This window comes from Crotalus tigris, unplaced genomic scaffold (assembly GCF_016545835.1).
Source record: "Crotalus tigris isolate CLP2741 ecotype Arizona unplaced genomic scaffold, ASM1654583v1 scf7180000017601.7605149639:7615979, whole genome shotgun sequence".
NCBI classification, from domain to species: Eukaryota; Metazoa; Chordata; class Lepidosauria; order Squamata; family Viperidae; genus Crotalus; species Crotalus tigris.
The window spans coordinates 1,910,551-1,930,579 of record NW_024096505.1 but is presented as its reverse complement, the minus strand read 5'-3'; the positions used below and the strand labels follow the sequence as shown (position 1 = coordinate 1,930,579).

The window sequence follows — 20,029 nt, the reverse complement described above, 5'->3', positions numbered from 1 at the left end:
CTGGGAGTTCAAGTCCACAAATCCTGAAGTTGTCAAGTTTGGAGAACCCTGGTCTATGTTTTAAGAAAATGGCTCCTAGATTGCAGAGTTTATAGCAGTTTCTGAATAAAATGAAAATTAAACAAAATGTTTTCTCTCTCTTTTTTTTAACTTCTAGAATAATCTGAAACCTGGGTTTTGAGAAGACGAAGTGCCTGGGAAACCCATGCAGACCGTGTTTTTGTTTTGTTATTTTTTTATGTGCAAATTCCCAGGCTATGATTATTGAAATTGGTGACATTGTGTCCTGTCACTTTGAGATGGGAATCTCTACCCAAACTGTAGCCTAAGCCCTAAAACAGACTTAAGGTAGTTTAAAAAATAATAATAATAATTTCCCCTTCCTCAAAGGAAAGACAAAATACCCCCCCCCCCAAAATTCCTGCTAGCAGATTATAAACTAAGAAACAGGGAAAAACGCTGATATAAAAATTAAATGTGCATACATCATTTTAATTCTAAGGTACTGTAAGCAAATGCAGTTAAATGAGGAGTTCTACTCACAATGGAAATCTATACTGTACTGTATGCCAGAAAGTATCTTAGCATGTGTCTCCTTTAAAAGGTTGTTGCATTCATCGAAACATACTTGTTCCTTACCTTCTTCCACAATGATATGAAAAAAGCACCATGGGACACCAGGTGGTTTGCTGTCAAAACAGCACTTTCTTTTTGCACATTTATCAGCCGGGATTCCTGGATAGCCACAGTTCTTCCGGAGTTTCACATCTGTAGGACACACCTTTCTATCTGTTTGGAAAATAAATTAACTCAGGATTAGTGGGTCAGGGCTAGCTGTAATTTGGTTCTGAATACACTATTTATAGTAGATTCTAGATACTATAGCTGTACATGCTGTCTATCTTGGTAACAATTGGGTGATGTATTGTTGGGTGAAGCCATCAGGAGGTGCTGTGTTTTACATAGACAGATAAGTGCTGACCCCCGTTTTATTAACATTCAGATTCCATGCATGCATTTATCATGGATTTCTCTGACTGTAACGGAGGGTGATTTAAAAATCTCAATTTAATGTACCATTCAGAAGAAGTCATTATTAGTTCTGAATGTCCATTAAATCTGAAAGAATACATAATTTACATTTGTGTAATAGAATCAGGGCTTTTTTTGTCATAGAATGCCCAGAACAGAGTTCCAGCACTCTTTTTGAATGGAACCTTGTAGGGTAGGTAAGGCGGGTTGTACGATGTGCATGAGTTCTGGCACCTTTTTTTTTTTTTTTTTTTTTTAGAAAAAAAGCACTGAATAGAATCATTTTGCAAATGATGAAAATTATATTTTTGTGTCAATGTGTATTATTTGCATAATGAAGTCATAATTAAAATGACATAGAATGACAGGAATTGCATAAAAATGTAACAAAATATATGCAAATATGACTACCTTATCTAGACTATTCAGATACAATGGTCTATCCATTATTTCTGGAATCTGCTGCATTCAAAATCCGCTAAAGGGAGCACTATTAAACTTATATTTTATTATGTTCCGTTACAATAATTTTCAACTCATCTGAGCAGGAGGAATAAGAACTAAAAATATTGTAGCAGTTAAAGTAATAAGTTTAATAAAATATGTATCAAATCACTGAGAAATGCAAAACAAAACCCTATATTCTTCATAACATTGCAAACTATGCTGTGTTGTTTAGGAAATCATTTCAGAACGATATTGAAGTATTTAAATGTCTCACCTTAAGGAACCTCTGAATAATAACTCATCTAACTGGGCTTGGGTTGTAATGATTGTCAAAAGCAGTTTGGGCTCTGTTACTTCCCAAAAAAAGACTTTATCATATAGTTGTGTTACTTCTAAGCAATGTTCCAAAAGAATACCTCTTACCCAGAAATTACTAGCAGCCAAGAGAATTATTTATTTAGCAGACTTCAACCCCTAACTATGTACATGAAATAATAGGGTAAGAACACATACTATTTTCAGACAAAATTTAGTAAGCAGTGTGTAATTATAATTAAAATTGTAATCAAAATTACAATGGCCTGACATAATAAAGAATGCCTATAGTTCAAAATGCATTACAATACTTTTAAGATGCTGACTCATATTTAAGAATTAAAACTGCCCATGGCCTAATGAATAATATAAATTAATCTCACAGATCTCCTGCCTCATTTCTCTTTCAAAAGGTAAAATCAGGTGTGCATGTTTCACAAGAACTCAAAATCTAACGGATAGCTTTTAAGGGTTCTCTTGATGGACCCTAATTGTGACCCTAAATCTGATTGTCCTGTACAGTGGTTGAGATTTGTTCCAAAGGACAGCTTTGAAAATGAAGGTGTGGGAACGTAACTCCTGTCTGTAACTCTTTAAAGCAGATAAGTGGCAGCCACAGCTGTACGATCCCAGAAAAGATGTGGCTACATTAAAGAGATACAAACAGATGTTACATTTGCAGTCTTCCACTGAAACTCCTGGAGTTGAATCAGAAGTACTACACAGACCAAATTTTTTGCTTAGAGTTTTTGCTCATACAAGCAGCATCTTTAATTATCACAAATTTGCTTAGATACTAGATCAGTGGTTCTCAACCTTTTTAATGCCGCGACCCCCCAACCAGTCGTAAGTCGAGGACTACTCAACCGGTCATAAGTCGAGGACTACTCAACTGGTGCAGCACCGTTTGCAGAATGGGACTTTTGACAGGCTCAGCAGGGCAGAGACAGCCTGGACAATTCCTATTGGCTTTTGAAAGCCAATAGAATTAGACTCTATTCAAGAGAGTCTATTCTATTGGCTATCAAAAGCCAATAGAATAAAAGGGAGTAGCACAGCTAAGGAAGAGGGGAAAAAAATATGGCGGACTGCGTTGTTTGGCGACCCCCGTGAAATGGTCGTTCGACCCCAAATGGGGTCCCGACCCACAGGTTGAGAACCACTGATCTAGATCATCTTTAGATCTATTTATTTTTCTGAATTTCAGCTACCTCTATTTGTGACCTCAATAATTGACAAACTGTCAACTAAGAGTAGTTGAGAAAATGGATTTACATACACTGCATACTTTGGATAATGTTTCAGTACTCTTCAACTAACTTTCAAGCTTGCCTCTATCATTGAGGCTATATCTTCTTTCAGATAATACCTTTCTATACATAAAACATAAATTTTGGGGTCTGATTTAGTATCACACAGATCAATTACATTTTGGAGGGGTTGGTTTAAAGCACCAAGGAACTCCTGGCACTGTTGAATTGAAGCAACATCCTTTATTTTCGCATTCCTGGGAAGTGATCCCGGGAGGTCCACAGTTGCATCGTTTGTGGGGATCAATGTTACATCGGCATTTTGCTGTCAAAAGACAAAACTCATAGTTATCCCATGTTACCATGTATGGCAAATCATTTTTTTTTTAGCTATCACCATGGAAGCCAGCATCGTGTGTATCTGTGATATGGTCTCACTGCTATCACCAGCAAGATAGCTGTTTCAAAGTTCTTATCTATTCCACCAATTTGGATATCATTTAAGACCGACATATTAAACACAAGGCCGGGGGGACGGATGTGGCCTACGACATGGTTTCACGTGGCCTGCAAAGCCATCCTGGAAACAGTGAGGGAACGGCCCCCCAGAACGGCCGAGAGCCAATGTACAATTTTGTGGTGGCTATCTATGCTGAAACGCATTCAGCCTTAGCTCCACAAGGCCGCCTGGAAACAGCGAGGAACCAGCCCCTGCCGCATCCGCTCCTTCCCCTGGGTGCATGCTGGCAAGGTGTCACCCTTTTTGAGGAATGAAGAAATGCACCATTGCCTAGATGTGGCCAGCAAATGGCCCTTGCTTACTTCAGATATTCGGCTTGATGGGCTCTGGGGGAGGGGTTTCAGCAGGCTCTTCCAATGAACCATGCCTTGGTGCTTGCCCTGGTCCCACCCCCTTCTGCCAGAGACCTTCAGATCCTTCCCATTCCTGCCCAGGGCCCCACAGGCACCTTTCACATGAACGATGTAGAGCTGGCCATGCCCACCCAGTAGGCCACACCCACTCCAGCCATGCCCACCCAGTAGGCCACACCTACCCACCCACCCCCGAGGACAACCACAATGCTGATGCGGCCCTCAATGAAATTGAGTTTGACACCCCTAATTTAAGAGCTGGAAAAGTCTGATTTAGTATCACATAGATCAATTACATTTTGGAGGGGTTGGTTTAAAGCACCAAGGGACTCCTGGCACTTTTGAATTAAAGCAACATCCTTTATTTTCACATTCCTGGGAAGTGATCCCGGGAGGTCCACAGTTGGATCGTTTGTGGGGATCAACGTCACATCGGCTTTTTGCTGTCAAAAGACAAAATTCATGGTTATCCCATGTTACCCTGTATGGCAAGTCATTTTTTTAGCTATCACCATGGAAGCCAGCATCATGTGTATTGCAAAAAGAATGTTGGAGTACTATTTTTTATAAAAATGTAGAACTTCAGAAATGCAGAAAAAGTGTCTCCCCACTTAAATTTTTGACAAGTGAGTGAATATGCTGCCCTACTGCCCACAATTCCCACTTTTAAACGTTGCTGTGAAAGATTAATATAATAATTGGCTACTTCATGGTTAGTTTCTTTTAAAAGACACCTTGTAAAGGGCACATTGTTCCAGTCTGTTAGCAAAATCAATCCAAACCAAGGGATCTTGTTACTGAGCTAATTCCTTGTTGCTGAAATAGTTCAATAGTTAGGTGCTATTTTGAATGTTTGCCATTAACATACTTATCCAAAGATGCATGTTTTAAGAAAATCTGTGTTTCCTCTTAAGCTTCAACTTTCTAGATTCAGTCATGCTCAAAAGCTGTTAATCCTGCAATATTATACCAAATCAGATGGGTGTTAACTTTTAATGTTAACTCTCCTAACCTACAGTCACCTGCATGTGCTACGCCTTCATGCTGTCCAACCAGCATGGTCTTTCAGACCAACCTATGAGACCAAATCTATGAATCCAAATTAGTAGAAGATGTTGGATTATAAAAAGTTCTCTGTGGAGGAAGCAACAATTCAAAGGATCAAGTGATGGAATCTCTCTGCATAAGCACAAGAGAGAGATGTTGGGATGTAATGCTAGAATTAAATAAACATGTCTTTGCTCTTTAGCTGGAAAATGTAGTTTTCTTCTATATAGATGTTACCCAAAGAGCAGAGAAGCAAGACATGGAATAATGATTGTAACAATAAGAGCAATTTTACATTGGAATAATGTTATCACTTGCAGAAATGATAAGTTCCTTTTCACTGGATATGTTCAATAACAGGCTAGAGACTCATCAATTGGGGATGCTTTAATATGAAGTCCTGGGCTAACGAAGCTGGACAACCCTTTGTAACTTATGTTTTAAAATGTTATACTGTAAAGCATGCGTGCATAGTTTAATCCTTAATTCAGCAGTCCCCAACCTTTCTGGATTCATAGACCAGCAGCAGCAGAGGCGGCGGGAGAAGGGGAGGGAATGGTTTCACACGGGCAACCTAGCTCCTCTGCCTGCACAGATGAAGCTTCACATACTCACCTGCCTCTTGCTCAGTCTGGTTCCCAACAGACCACGGAGTGGCAGTAGTCCGCAGCCCAGGTGTCAGGGACTCCTGCCTAACTGATGAATGACTGTCAAACCAGTAAAGCTTAGCAATAGCAGAAATAAGATTATCTAGAAGATTCCACATATCAGCAATGAGATAAAACTGTCCAAATATTAGGTGAGTTAAATATCATATTTAGTGTCTTCCATGTACTTACTTCCATGCAGCAAAATGCTAGTTTAAAGTAAAGTACTTACGTGGAGCTCTTGCCCCTTCGAGCAGTATGCTGCAACCTAGAATTAAAATAGCTAGACATAACCAGACCCTTTTCTGATTCTTCATAGCACACAACTCTTGGAAAGTAGGGATTTGGATCAAAGAGAGTATTATGTGGCATAAATGGAGCTTATTTTATATCACAATGTTTGTGTACTTCATTCAGATAACAAATTATCGGTTAAGCCCCACCTTAAGTAATTAGAAAATGTTATTTAGATTTTTATTAGATGTGTGGTGGAGGTATCTGGATAATATTTGCAAGGGAAAAATAATAAATGTCAGTCAGGTGTTTATAAAAGCCAAGATGGGCCATTAGCCAACTGTCAAATATTGAACAGTTTCAGATGAAACAAATTTTAGCAAACTAAGAAGGAAAGCCTTTAAAAAAAATCCCCTCTGCTTCATACCAACACCAATTTACTAAAAAAGGCTTTTGCTCCATCACTCTACTCTGTTCTTTCTGGTACTTTCTGCTGGCTAGTATAAACTCCCCCCCCCCCATTCTTAGCAATATGGAAAGTAACGTCTCAGATAAGTATGTAGATTGAGTAACACCCCATTTTGCATTTCATCAAAATGCATTTTCCTTCTCAAATGTACTCACAGAATATAGGAAACATTTCTTCGAAAGATAATTTAAATCTAAGAGGAAAGAGGGAAAATATATACCCTTAAACACTAATCCCAACGTCAGAACCAATTAAAATTCAATTAAATAAAAGCAACAAAAGCCATGGGAAAAGTCCAGTTTCTTTAAGTCTGGATAACTGACAGAATGGTATGAAGTTCCCAAGAAGACTTGCTTTTATGTTTATTCTAATCTGGAAGAAAACCAGTTTTCCTAATTTTAAAAGCAAAGCATTCTGAAGTGAGTGACCTTTACAATACTTAGAATTCAAGCTAATTTTAGGTAATCCTCATTTAGTGACCACAACTGGGACCAGCAACTCAGTTGTTAAACAAAATGGTTGTTAAGTGAAAACATGACTGTGCTTATGATCTTAATTCAGCTTTCCTTTGCTTTAGAAATTTGGAAGCATCATAAGTGTGAGGATTGGTCACAAAGTTACTTTTTTATCACTGTCATAACTGCAAACAGTCACTGTATGAAGCTAAATGAGGGATACCTGTGTTGCTTTAAAGCAGGGGTCCCCAACCCCCGCTTTGTGGACCGGCACCAGTCCGCACATTCCAGAAACCGGGCGGGGCAGACAAGCAAAGCTCCATCCATGGGATTCAAGCAGTACATGAAACCACACCCCCTCCTGTCCACAGAGAAACCTCTCTCCATGGAACCGGTCCCTGGTGCCCAAAAGTTTGGGGGCCTCTGCTTTAATTGCACCTAGGATTGGAAAGGTGTTCAAATGGAGTAAGCATGGTTGTCTTTGCTCTGTTCTTATTTAAAAATCTAGTTCCCCTATTTTGGACCACCTATATGGCTAAAATATCCAAGGATATATTTGTGTACATGCCTTTACAGCGATCTATCCAAGAAGGGGTAAGACTCTATCCAACAGCCAAAGCTGAACAAATGCCTTTAAATCTGTGCACTGAGTACAAACCTTAATGTACTTTCAGATTGTTTATTTTGAATGTTTAGTCAGTGAATTGAATATTATTTATAATTCAGGAATTGTGCAAAAATATGAATTTGCTGTTGATTTATTCTTCGATAATTTTAGTAATGATGCTATAATTCTTCCTTCTGCAAAAGTGAGAAGTAAAGCAGAATACCCTCAAAATATTCAACACTAAACATTTACTACAATAATACAAAGAATATGAGCAAATCCCCATATGAATGTTATGTCTATTGCCCTTCACTTTGTAAGCATCTTCAAACAAACCACATTTCTTTCAATTTTGTTCTTCAGAAAGAATAATTTCCTTGTTTTTCATATGGCTGGAAACACCAGGGGACTGTTTTGGCGTACTGGTAATGTTCATAGCAGCATCCTTTCGCCATGCATTCATCAGCAGAGATGCCAGGAGCTCCACACGACACTCGTCTCTTGGGTGCCATTCCACATAGCCTCGCAGGTACTTAAAACAAAATTATAGTAAAAAAGTTGAGTCTTGATGTCTTTGAATATTTTCTCTTGGTAATAAAGCAGCATCATTGTCCCTCTTTCAGTGATGCTCATACTTCTGTTATAGCATTGTGAGAATTCTCAAAAATAATAGCATGTATATTTTAGTTAATATAGCCACAAGTATGGCGGCATGGTTAAGGAAGAGGCTGAAAAAGGATGAACAAACAAATCCTACCCCCTTTCTGTTTTCTGTATCTTCAAGCTTCCCAAATTTTGAAAGCGTTAAAGAGGATTGTTTTCTAGGCATTGTGATGATTTACACAATGCAAATTGATATAAGAGTGCTGGAACAATAGCAAACAATAGCATTATGAGGGAAAATGCTGATGTTAATGTGTGTGTGTGTGTGTGTGTGTGTGTGTGTGTGTGTGTGTGTGTGTTAAGAAATAAAATGTGATCACCAGGAAGAAATATAAAACATTTAAAAGTTTTAAATATAAAAGTTTTTAATAAAAAGCAGACCTAGCTTTCGTTGGCTCCTGCCAACATCATCAGGGTACAAAACAAATCAATGGGAGAAACATTTATAGTCAAGCCAGCACCTGCGCTCGACTTCTGGAACGTGTAACAGGTCCCAACCGGCCAATCACTGTATCTGTACCAATCTCTACACAGTTAATTTGTCCTCATCCCCCTTATCTACATGCATATTGGTTGCTATTCTCCCACCTCTCTGCACCCGTGATTCAAGAGGGCTATTGATCAATTGGGGGGGATGAGGACAAATTAACTAATTGTGTAGAGATTGGTACAGATACAGTGATTGGCCGGTTGGGACCTGTTACATGTTCCAGAAGTCGAGCGCAGGCGCTGGCTTGACTATAAATGTTTATCCCATAAAATTTGTTTTGTACCCTGATGATGTTGGCAGGAGCCAACAAAAGCTAGGTCTGCTTTTTATTAAAAACTTTTAATGTTTTATATTTAAAACTTTTAGCGTTTTATATTTAAAACTTTTAGCGTTTTATATTTAAAACTTTTAAATGTTTTATATTTCTTCCTGGTGATCACATTTTATTTCTTAACATGTATACACCCAGGAATTATTCCTCTATTTTTAGTACTATTTTTATATATATACAGTATATATGCTGTCAAGTTGCTACTGATCAGAACACAGCCAAGCTCCCATCCAATCAGTTCATACCCTCACTAGCAGTTAAAAGGAAGAAACAGCTATGATCACACATTGCTCCTAGAAGCAAGAAGCTGAAAACACCAGCCTGAAGATGACGAATGGGACTTCATCAAAACGTCGCCAAGACACTTCCAATTTTACACGGGAGAAAACCCGAACAACCAAAGACCTATATATATATATATATACACTAATCTAGAAATTGTTATAACAATGGATGTAGAAAAACAATATGATTCATCTTAGGGGAAAGATCTCCCATCTCAAGCAAAGACTTACTTCTTATTGATATCATTATGATGATGATTATTACTCTGTTATTACTTTGCACGTTCACTGAGAGATGCCCCAGAGACAAATTCCTTGTGTGTCTAATCACACTTGGCCAATTAAAGTATTCTATAAAATATTCTATTATGAATAAATTTATACATTTATTTACAATATTTCTTTGCCCCCTTTAAGACAGAAGTCTGCTATGGCAGCTTTCAGAGATAAAAACATTCTACTATAGAGTCATATTATAATAAAAAACAAGCAATGGAGATAAGATAACAGTTAAAGTCATTACACTTATCGGGGTTGCATGGCAAGCCACTACAACAATAATTCTTCCTCACGGAACTCAGCACACTTCCAGGAAAGTCAAAACTCAGTTTGATTAGATAAGATGTTTTATTGCAAATATGAATGATGCTAGCACAACAAAAATCTACTTGTACAGAGCCTAAAAAACTAGAATATTTTTTTCTCTCCCCCCCCCCCTATCTACATCTATGCCAAAGTATAAATGCTGAGTTTATGTCATTCCTTGAATGGAGCAGACTGCTTGCAGTCCATGTATCATGCTCACTTGTTAATAGCATCTGGTTTTTATTTATAAAATGGATCCTCTCTGGTCCCAAGTGGTTTGTTCTCTACCTTCCCAGCTCCAACCCTCACACCTTCTAGTCACCCCTAAATTATTCTCACCAGATTGATTTTCTCTCCTTCAGTTTTAGTTAAACGTGGTTTCCATGAACAAATCGTTGGATACTTACCTGTGTCCGATAGAGGATGAAAGCACCACCGGGTATTAATGTCATATGAATTGAAGCAACACCCCTTTGCTTGGCATTCCTCAGCACTGATGCTTGGATAACCACATTCTAGCCTTGCGCTCCCTTCCATTACACAGTATTGAGAAGCTATTCAGAAAAATGAGTCACATTACATGATTAAAATCATCTTTCCTTATATTTTTCATATATATATATATATAGAAGAATATTGGTAAAAATGCAACTCCCGGGCATAATTATGAATAAAAGAATAAAACACAACTTGGCAACTTTTTAGTATAAGTATAGTATATTTTTAGTAAAGTAGTCTTACTTCAACCCTCCCGGTGATCGTGTTTTATTCTTTAATTCATAAAACAAACCGGAGCTTTCAAGTAGCAGAAGTCCTCTCCTGGATGGACTGTAAATTCTGATTTCTGTTCAGCCAACACAGCAAACTAAAGAGATGGCTGCTTTGGCTTTTGCAATGAAGCTCTTATATACGTGCAACTTCTTTTGAGGTATCAGCATACTTTTACCAGAAATTGAAGTAGTAGACTTGTAAGCTGGTTTTGCTTCTTTTTTGCTTTGTATTGTGTTAATATAAATCTTGACGCATTATTTTATTTCAGTGCAATGATATTTATATAATATGCTAACCATCTTAATGTTATATTATTTAGACCAGTGGTTCTCAACCTGTGGGTTGGGACCCCATTTGGGGTCAAATGACCATTTCACGGGGGTTGCCAAACAACGCAGTCCGCCATATTTTTTCCCCTCTTCCTTAGCTGTGCTACTCCCTTTTTTTCTATTGGCTTTTGAAAGCCAATAGAATAGACTCTCTTGAATAGAGTCTAATTCTATTGGCTTTCAAAAGCCAATAGGAATTTTCCAGGCTGTCTCTGCCCTGCTGAGCCTGCCAAAAGTCCCAGTCTGCAAACGGTGCTGCACCAGCTGAGTAGTCCTCGACTTACAACCGGTTGGGGCTTGAGAACCACTGATTTAGACACTTTAGATAATGGGGGGGTGTCCAACCTTGGCAATTTTAAGACCCATTGACTTCAACTCCCAGTATTTCCAAGCCAGCCATGCTGGCTGGGGAATTCTAGAAGTTGAAGTGTACAAGTCTTAAAGTTGCCAAGGTTAGATATATCTGCTTTAGTATATTGAATAAAAAGGGGGGGGGAGATGGATTTTAAAGAAAATTGGGAAAAGTGGATATACATTTTATTGCTTTTCTTTCATTTGTTGTTTAGGTCTTAAAGAACTCAAAAAATTACTTACCGTCATTTACTGGAGGATGAAAACAGGTTGGTGCTCCAGATGCCTTTAGATCAAAGCAGCATCCAATTCGTTTGCACCTTTTGCGTGTGATCCCTTGATAGCCACACTCCTTTCTTTCATCTGGTGGAATCATTTTCCTTGCATAGGTTACTGAAGCTGTTATTATAAATAATATGCAGGTCACTGTATTTTCCAGATAATAAGCTTGGCTATGGCTTAAAAAATAAAAGTTGCATTCTGCCTGAAGGGGTACAATCTCCCTTTCTCCCAAAGGTGCTTTTCAAAAGGCCACTTGACTTGCTTTGTTTTTTTTCCCTGAAGACATTTTGCTTCTCATCCAAGAAGCTTCTTCAGTTCTGAAGAAGTGAAGAAGAACCAAAGAAGCTTCTTGGATGAAAAGCAAAACGTCTTCAAGGGGGAAAATAAAAGACAGCCCAGCTGCCTTTCAAAAAGCACTTTAGGGACAACCATGACCTCCATAGACAATCTCCCTTTCTGCTGCCCACCTCTCCGTACCTCTTTCACCTGATGGTTTGAAGCACCAGGGGACGTCAGGCATCGATGCATCAAAGCAACATCCATTTGCTGTGCACTGCTCTGCAGTAATGTTTTCTGAAGAAAATTCACATTCATCTCTTTTGCTGACTTCCATTAGACATTGGCAGGCATCTGTTTGGGAGAAAGAAATTGGGCAGTTGCCTGTGATCTTTTCTTCTCTGTGAATGCATTTTTCTCAAATTCAATAGTCAGTATTTCTGACTAGCTATATTAAGCAGTGCTCCTTTTCTGATATGCTCTTCTCTTAGTCGTTTCCATTTTTTTTCAATGGAAGATACAAGACTCACAATTCTGAAGATAATAACCAATGATTTAGAGGTAAGAATCATTCTGTACTAATATTTATTAATAATACATTTGGAACAATCACAGTTATTACTTCTCTGTGTATCGTACAACTTTAGCTGTGAGTTGTGTTTAAACCATCCCATGATCATTAATAACATCCCCTTCTCCATATGGTTTTACACTTTCTTAACATATGTAGAAGGCTGATTTAAATATACTCTTTCATATTAAATACTGGTGCTTTAAGCAAGAATATAAATAAATAAATCCAGTCTATTAAACCTACCACACACAAATAGATCATTTAATATACTAAGAAGTAAAAAGTTCTATCCTATAGCCATAATTTCAATATATGTTGGCAGGTTCCTTACATAGATATGCAGTGTCTGAACATCAGATTCCCACATTGATTCCCTTAGATTTTTAACAGAATGTATTAAATATAGATTCAATTTTCTCCAAAACATTTTTCTTGTTGTAAGAAATACACAAGGATTTTTTTTTTATGGTCTAGAATTCTGATGGTCTGTTTTCTGGGATAGTTCATTCTAAATCTTCTCAGCATTCTAATTTGCAATAGCCTCTCATTGAGAAAATGTGACAATACCAAAAATAATATACACCCAAAGAAGTATTCACCCAAATGCTGTGACTTACATAGTTACATTAGTTATCCTGACAAAAATACAATCACAACACTCAGGTGACTACACATATGTCATCATTTGCCACTTTTCTCCTCCCCTCCCCTCCCCTCCCCTGCCAACATCCCTGCTTGTAATTGCCTATGAGTACCACTGGGACAAATCCTTGAAGCTATTTGCCTGGCTACTTCAGTTCAGCAATCAAAAGTTTTCCGGTTCAGATACTTTGGATAGGGTTACCAGATGTCCATCAAAAGGAAATACGTCCTCTATTTTGTCATCATGTCCTCTGTCCAGCAGATGTAGCCTTAAAAATCAAGTACCGTCTGGATGCTTACGTATCTACAAGCAATCTCTTTCTGAGCAGCTTTTCTCCCAGAGCCAGTGCTTCCCTAATAAGTGCTAATGACAAGTTAACAAGCTCAGCTTTGTGGCCTAGGTTGACTAGTACTCTCCAGGCTGCCTTCTGCCTGAAACTGATAAGACCTTAATCTCTTACTACATGATGCAATCTTTTGCCTCCTCTCTTGCTCTAGTACATTCCTGTGATTGAAAAGCTAGTCTTTTTGATGTTGGAAAAAGTAATTTCATATAAATGTAGATCTAAACATGTTTTTTCTGTCACTTTTTACTGTAATTTTTACTGTGAAGCCAACAAAGTTAAACACTTCATTCTTCTTCCATTTGATCTTCCCAATTTCCCATGTCCTTCTTATTTGTTCGGATATCTGGTAATGCACCCAGTACTCCAATGCTTTTGGATGGTTCCATAATACCTGCACATATTTAACAAGAGAGCCAGACATAGACCCAAAAGAGGGAATGGTATCCTGGAGAACAATCATATACATGTCTACTCAAAATATGTACTAATGAGGCCAATGGACTTTAGAATTCCCACATTATTTAATTGGAGCAAATATATGTTTAGGTTATGAACTATATCACATACAATCATATACTGTAGGTAAAGATAAAAGTTTCCCCTTTCCAGCTGTTTTTGACTCTAGGGTTGGTGCTCATCTCATCTGTTTTTTAGCCGAGGGAGCCAATATTATGCAGACATTTCCATGCTCATGTGGCCAGCATGGGTATATGCCAAGGTACACAGAATAATGTTACCTTCCCACCAAAGTGGTACCTATTTATCTATTTGCATTTGCATGATTTCAAACTGCTAGGTTGACAGGAGCTGGAGCAAGTAATGGAAGCTCACTCCATCATGCAGCACTCAGGTCTCAAACCTGAATGCTTTCCAGCTAACAAGCTCAGTGTCTTTAATTGCTGAGCCATTACACCCCCCTCTAAAGTCATATATATTCATATAATTATAATGTACTCATATGAATATATAGTCACATATATAGTATTCATATGCATGAATTATGATATAGCAAATAAAATGAGTTTCTTACCCATTTTTGCTTGCTTACTGTATTAACCAATTAATAGCTAACCCATGACTTTATCATCAATTTACCTTGCTTAAGTTATTAATAAATATTATATACTTACATGGTGGGTGACTACTCTTTTGAGGGCCTACAAATCCTAAACACAAAGCAGTAGCTAGTACTAAGCAGGTCTTAAATTCCATTCTTTTATCCAGCCTGTGCTCTTCAGTGTTCCTTAAATATACAAATACACATGAACATAATTTATAATCATAAATTACTATAATATAAATATTAAATTAGCCTTTCTCCTTCAAAAATGTTGCAGCAAAGTTCTGCTTCTTCTTAAGATTAATTCTAAATACTTACTTGTGGCTGTGATTCTGTAACAACTACCTAACTGTACAAACCAGAAAATACTTCACTCCTTAAATAATGTGTTTTTAATCACATGGTAAAATAACTTGCACTGGATTTATAACAACAGGAAAACATTTTTGCAACCAAAAGTTTCACTTCTCCTGCCAGCATTCTTTCCCATTTCCCTACCCTGGTGAGTGTGGTAGTGATAGTATTCCCATTGAACACTCTGGGCTGTTCTGAGATTTTCAATTTTTTTTATGAGCGTCAGAGAGTTTAGGATTGTATTTTGTTCGCATTAAAGTTGTATTTTTAAAGCTGCTTTCAGGGCAAGATCTTGTATTTTATAGATCACAACCTGACCCTTAAAAAGAAATTAATTAAATAACATAGCACTACTTCTGCTTCTTCCTTCTACTTAATGTGGAGACGCTAAGGAATTATTGTCTTTTAAAAGTATTTGGAGTCCTACAATGTATCTCATAAGTCCTTTTCACTATTTGTTGTGACTTTGTTATTCAAGGAGGCAGATTAAACTGTGTAAGATTATTGCCACAGTTCCTTGCTCTGCCTATGGTGTATGCCAATACTTTCCGTCACTGGCTTTGTGTACTGAAGTCTGAAGAGAGCTGCATCTTGAACACAAATAGCTTTTGTATGATTGAGAACATGAAATTCAACAAACTAGAAATGAGTTTGCTTGTAAATAATTCATACCATTGCTAAATATTACGTAGAGTAAGAGACCCTTTTGTAGATAATCCACTTAAGGCCAATGCTAAAGTATCACAGTTGGTTATCCAACGTCTCTTGTACACTTTCACCAGAAAGCCATCCCAGGTATTTTTTACAATTCAACTCCTATCATTATGAATTTCTTTCTAATATTCAGGGGACATTTATCCCCACCGTCTGTAATTTAGGCCTTTAAATTTAATTCTGTCTTCAGGAACAGCAGAGAATACTGGAATTTATTTATCTTCTGTGTGAAAAACCATGGAGTATTTGAGGAATGCTATCATGCCTCTCCCCACATTGCCTTCTTCAGCCTAAACCTAGCCAGCTCTTTTTAACCTTTGCCCAGCGATCCTTTGCCAAACTTCTTAGTATCTTTATTGTCCTCTGGAACCATTCAATTTTGTCTACCTTTTTCTTGCATTGGGTCCTTCTGAATGGAATAGGTTTCCATTTTATTCCATCCTAATCAATCCTATTTGATGATCTGACTAGTGCAGCATAAAATGAAACTATTGTTTCTGTAGCAAGTGGTTTATGAAATTGTATCGCTACAGATTTCCATCTTGAGGATTAATACCTGTGGGAAAATCTTTATATTTCCATATCCACATATAAGCTCACTGCACCTGGCCCCACCCTTTCCAAACAAATTCATCTGACCCCACTCTATCCCACAATTTAAAAACATATTTAAAAGCTTAATTGTTTTAAAGATCATTTAATTTTACACGGCACTTACAAAACAGAAAACAAAAAATAAGACAAAGAAATACATGAAGATTTTAATCTTACTTGAACTTTTGAGAAGCTAGAAATATCTGACTTGACTGTAGTGCCTGCAGATATGGATCCTGGAGTAATACTACATTTCCTGTTTACTTGGGGCCGAAGTATTAATTTTGCATAGCGCCTCTTAGTCTGTGGAATCATATTTTAATGACTGTGAAGTTACATCATGCATTAATGGAGCCTGCAGTGCTTTATTTTTGAAAGAGCATAGAACAAAGGGCTTGTTCATACATGATAGGTTAGGCCTTGGGCAACAGGCTACGCTTCCCTAATTATTTGTAAGATGTTCAGCTAGTTCACTGTCTTAGCATTGGTTCCTCTGAGCTCATACTGCAACATACTGGCAGTATGTTGGATGTTTTCATATTTGGATATACCATAACCCCTGGCATTATACTGACATCAAGGATGTGCCCTGGAATTCAGACAGATTTGCTTGGAAATCTTTATCTTCAGAATGCACTGTTTTGTGACAACCCTCATTTTTACGTCTTCTTGAAAGTAATGCAAACTGCATTGTACATCTACACTTTTTAGTAAGAAATGTTGATAAAGCAATATAAATTGCAAGATAACATTTCCCTATTTTTCTGCATAGCTGATTATGATACAAACTGCAAGAAAACCCATTCTATATTTCAATAATATGAACAGAATGCATTTTTCATCAGTAATAACTCCCCTCTTTTAATCAAATTCTTTGGTTAGTAATGATCACAGACAAGAGGTAAATGGGGAGATTTCAACACTGCACTAATACATTGTGAAAAATTTCATATAGTATTCTGTGAAGCCTTTAAAATACAAAATGTCAAACTAAATTGTATCTTCAGTAACTAATTCTACAAATGAGGGATAGCTACAGAGAAATTGGTTCTGTACAAGGCTGATTCTTGTGGTATCACTATACTCAGATCGACACAGCTAGAAATAGAGACCATTTTCATACATGAAGTTAAAATCTGCTTTAAAATATTTCTTCTGCTACTTATAGATGTTGATGAAGAGTTCCCAGAGGAAGGTGACAAAGTTAGTACAGAGATCACTTAGTCAATGTCCATTTTAATTATGATTAAGAAGGAGTATGTTAATCATCTAATCACCCTCAGGTACCTGAAGAGCAATCATTGTAACAAAACTGTTATTTTTTTCTCCAGGCGGTTAAATCCAAAGCAACAAATGTAAAAAAACCATTAATTTTGTTTTCAGTGTTAGTTGGATTTGATGTCCAGATTGCATGCTGGCTGGGGAATTCTGGGAATTGAATTCCTTGCATCTTAAAATTGCCACAGTTGAGAACACTGGTTTAAAGTAATAGTCATCAATCAAGGATGCTACAGCCATAGATTTCCTTCATTACCTGAAGGCTAGGCAAGAAGATTTTTGAAGTAACAATAATTCTGATTTGATTATACTATCATTCTGGTATACGAGGTGGGAATTGGGTGCAGAAAAAGGGTAAAAGAGAAGGTTGTAATATGAATGAGCATTAGTGTCAACATCCAACTTGAGAATCCAAATAAAACTCCAGGTTCATTCCATCTCTGAAAATCTTACTATTTATTGAATACACTGCATGGTTATGTCAAAGCAAAACTAACTCTGAGGTTCCAACACTAATTCATAGACTTAAACAATAATTTTCCCAGCCAAACCCCTAATGTCTTACATAGTCCATGTAAACAAGTTCATTTTGTTATGGCAACCATCTGCTTCAAATCCACATCTGTTCTGGTGTCCTTGAAAAGGCTTCAGGCTCTCACAGTCTTCAGCAGAATCATAGAAGTTCCCTTTCCTCATCTAACCCACTTGAAAATAACACCTCCCCCCTTAATCTAAAGACAAGTTGAAACACAGAGGCATGTAGCTGCCAAAATTTCATCATTGACAATTAGGCTATTATATTCAGAGTCAATTGAGTTGAAGTCTCATATGTGAATGTCCACATATTTTTTTCAGATATATTTTGTTTTAGAAATATTTGGCTGAATCAGTTGTTCTTAGACATGAATTTCCTTCCTTCTTTATGTTTCTGGAAAACAGAGAGAGGCCCTTTAATTTTGTCCCTATCTGAACTTTTGTCACCTTCAATTCCTCTTACAAATGTCTATTAGATGTATATATGTGGAATGGAATCTAGATATATTTTAGGAGGACAGAAGCACTACATGCATACACCTGGACAATTATACTCATCTAATGGATACTCATCAGGGACATAGCACTTGATATTAATGGTGGGCACTGTTATTTAGGTGGTCTCACAAACCTCTTCAAGCATTTGTTGAACTATTAAAGGAATACCTATTCTATAGGTTCACATATGGAATTCAAATGATGTACTACATAGTTAAATAATGGTTAGGTAGGAATTTTGACACTATTAAATAGAAGTAACCATTAGAAAGCATTTTAATACCTTTAAATAGTTAATATATTAAATTCCTTTGGAAGTAGTTTAAATTCTGTAGCCTTTTTCAATTGGAGGAAGCATGTTTAGCCAGGAGGGCTTAGTTGTACCTGCAGAATCTCTAGCTGGTTAATCTTCCAGATGAATGAACCAGGATTTTTCCAATTCTGTGGAATTTAAACTCCCAAAATTCTGGAGATTGTCCAGAATTCCCCAGCCTGCAAGGCCACTGTTGAGAATTTTGAGAGGTTTAACTCCACACAATTAGAAAAAAGGCTGGGGTAAGTAGGAACATTTTAAATGTATAACTGTACTAATAAGCTGGGTCCTGCCAATAGGCCTCCTGAATATGAGACTGAAATAGAGCAGGATTATTGAATTAAAATCTCTTTGAATTGCTGGAGAAGCAAAACAAACACAAAGATTCAGGCAGGATTAAATAAAGGGAGCTTATTTAATCAAACATATACCACCACAAATATGGATGAGATGTACCCAAATAAATACTTTGCATTGCCTGGGGCTGTACTTGTTATCCATTAGGTGGTAGTGGCAGAATTTGTTGATTTCCAGGGAGAAAAAGAGAGAGACAAACTTAAGATGAAATTAAACACATCACATGGGTTGCTTTGCTTTATTTTTTAGAGAGTGCAAATATTGTTGGGCACCAGGATTCAGAAAAGTAGCATTTCACAATCATAGTTTGTTAGTTCTCCCCCTTAGATCAGGGGAAGTGGATTTAATTAATTTATTCAGCTGTATTTTTTCCTGCAGGATTTCATAAGGTATGAAGTCATAATGAAATGCAGAGTTATGAAAGAAGTTAGATGAACAGCTCTTCATGCAGAAATGTACTTCCTATCGCTGAACTATTTCCTGTTAAGAGTGTTGGTTTGGTGGAAAACATTTTATAAGGCACACGCTACAATAAAAACAAAAATGGATAGTGTTGAATAGAATGAAAAACAACAATAAAACTATAATTTAGTAGATTCATCATAGCGCTTCTCACCACAAATTGTGAAAAAAAACTGACTTTAAATAGGCTGATGCAATTTGCAGTACATGTTACTTGCCTCATAAGAAACCGTCTCCAGTAATTCACAATCTGTCTTGTGATGTTATTAAAGTGTCTTCCTTTGCTGTTGCTTATTGCAAAATTGTAATTATAACAATATTGCCTTACCCATTTGGTTTTTCTAATTAATACAGGGATATGGTGTTTTCCTCCTCAAAATTTATAAGGATGTTGGATCGGTGGGATATTAGATAGGATTGTACAGTGAGGAAAATTTAACTTCTCCATCAGTGTTTTATCACATTTCCAAACTGATAGTGGAAATGTTATTTTGTTTTTAAAAAGAAATACAGGACAAACTGCTATTTTAGAAACAGAATAAATGCATTAAATGTATTTTTGAA

General features: G+C 37.1%; 1 protein-coding gene across 1 annotated transcript in view; it reads right to left on the bottom strand.

The window, feature by feature from the left end:
• LOC120319305 overlaps positions 1 to 16,279 on the bottom strand; it is a 39,040-nt gene extending 22,761 nt beyond the window's left edge. Inside the window, exons 1-10 of the mRNA XM_039368036.1 lie at positions 16,201 to 16,279; positions 14,432 to 14,544; positions 11,940 to 12,092; positions 11,424 to 11,579; positions 10,137 to 10,283; positions 7,742 to 7,908; positions 5,844 to 5,997; positions 4,214 to 4,360; positions 3,223 to 3,369; positions 629 to 789 (exon numbers count right to left, since the gene is read on the bottom strand). Coding sequence (XP_039223970.1) covers positions 629 to 789; positions 3,223 to 3,369; positions 4,214 to 4,360; positions 5,844 to 5,997; positions 7,742 to 7,908; positions 10,137 to 10,283; positions 11,424 to 11,579; positions 11,940 to 12,092; positions 14,432 to 14,513 — 1,314 coding nt within the window. The 5' untranslated portion in view covers positions 14,514 to 14,544; positions 16,201 to 16,279. The remainder of the gene's footprint in view (positions 1 to 628; positions 790 to 3,222; positions 3,370 to 4,213; positions 4,361 to 5,843; positions 5,998 to 7,741; positions 7,909 to 10,136; positions 10,284 to 11,423; positions 11,580 to 11,939; positions 12,093 to 14,431; positions 14,545 to 16,200) is intronic.
• Between the last annotated feature and the right edge of the window lie 3,750 nt (positions 16,280 to 20,029).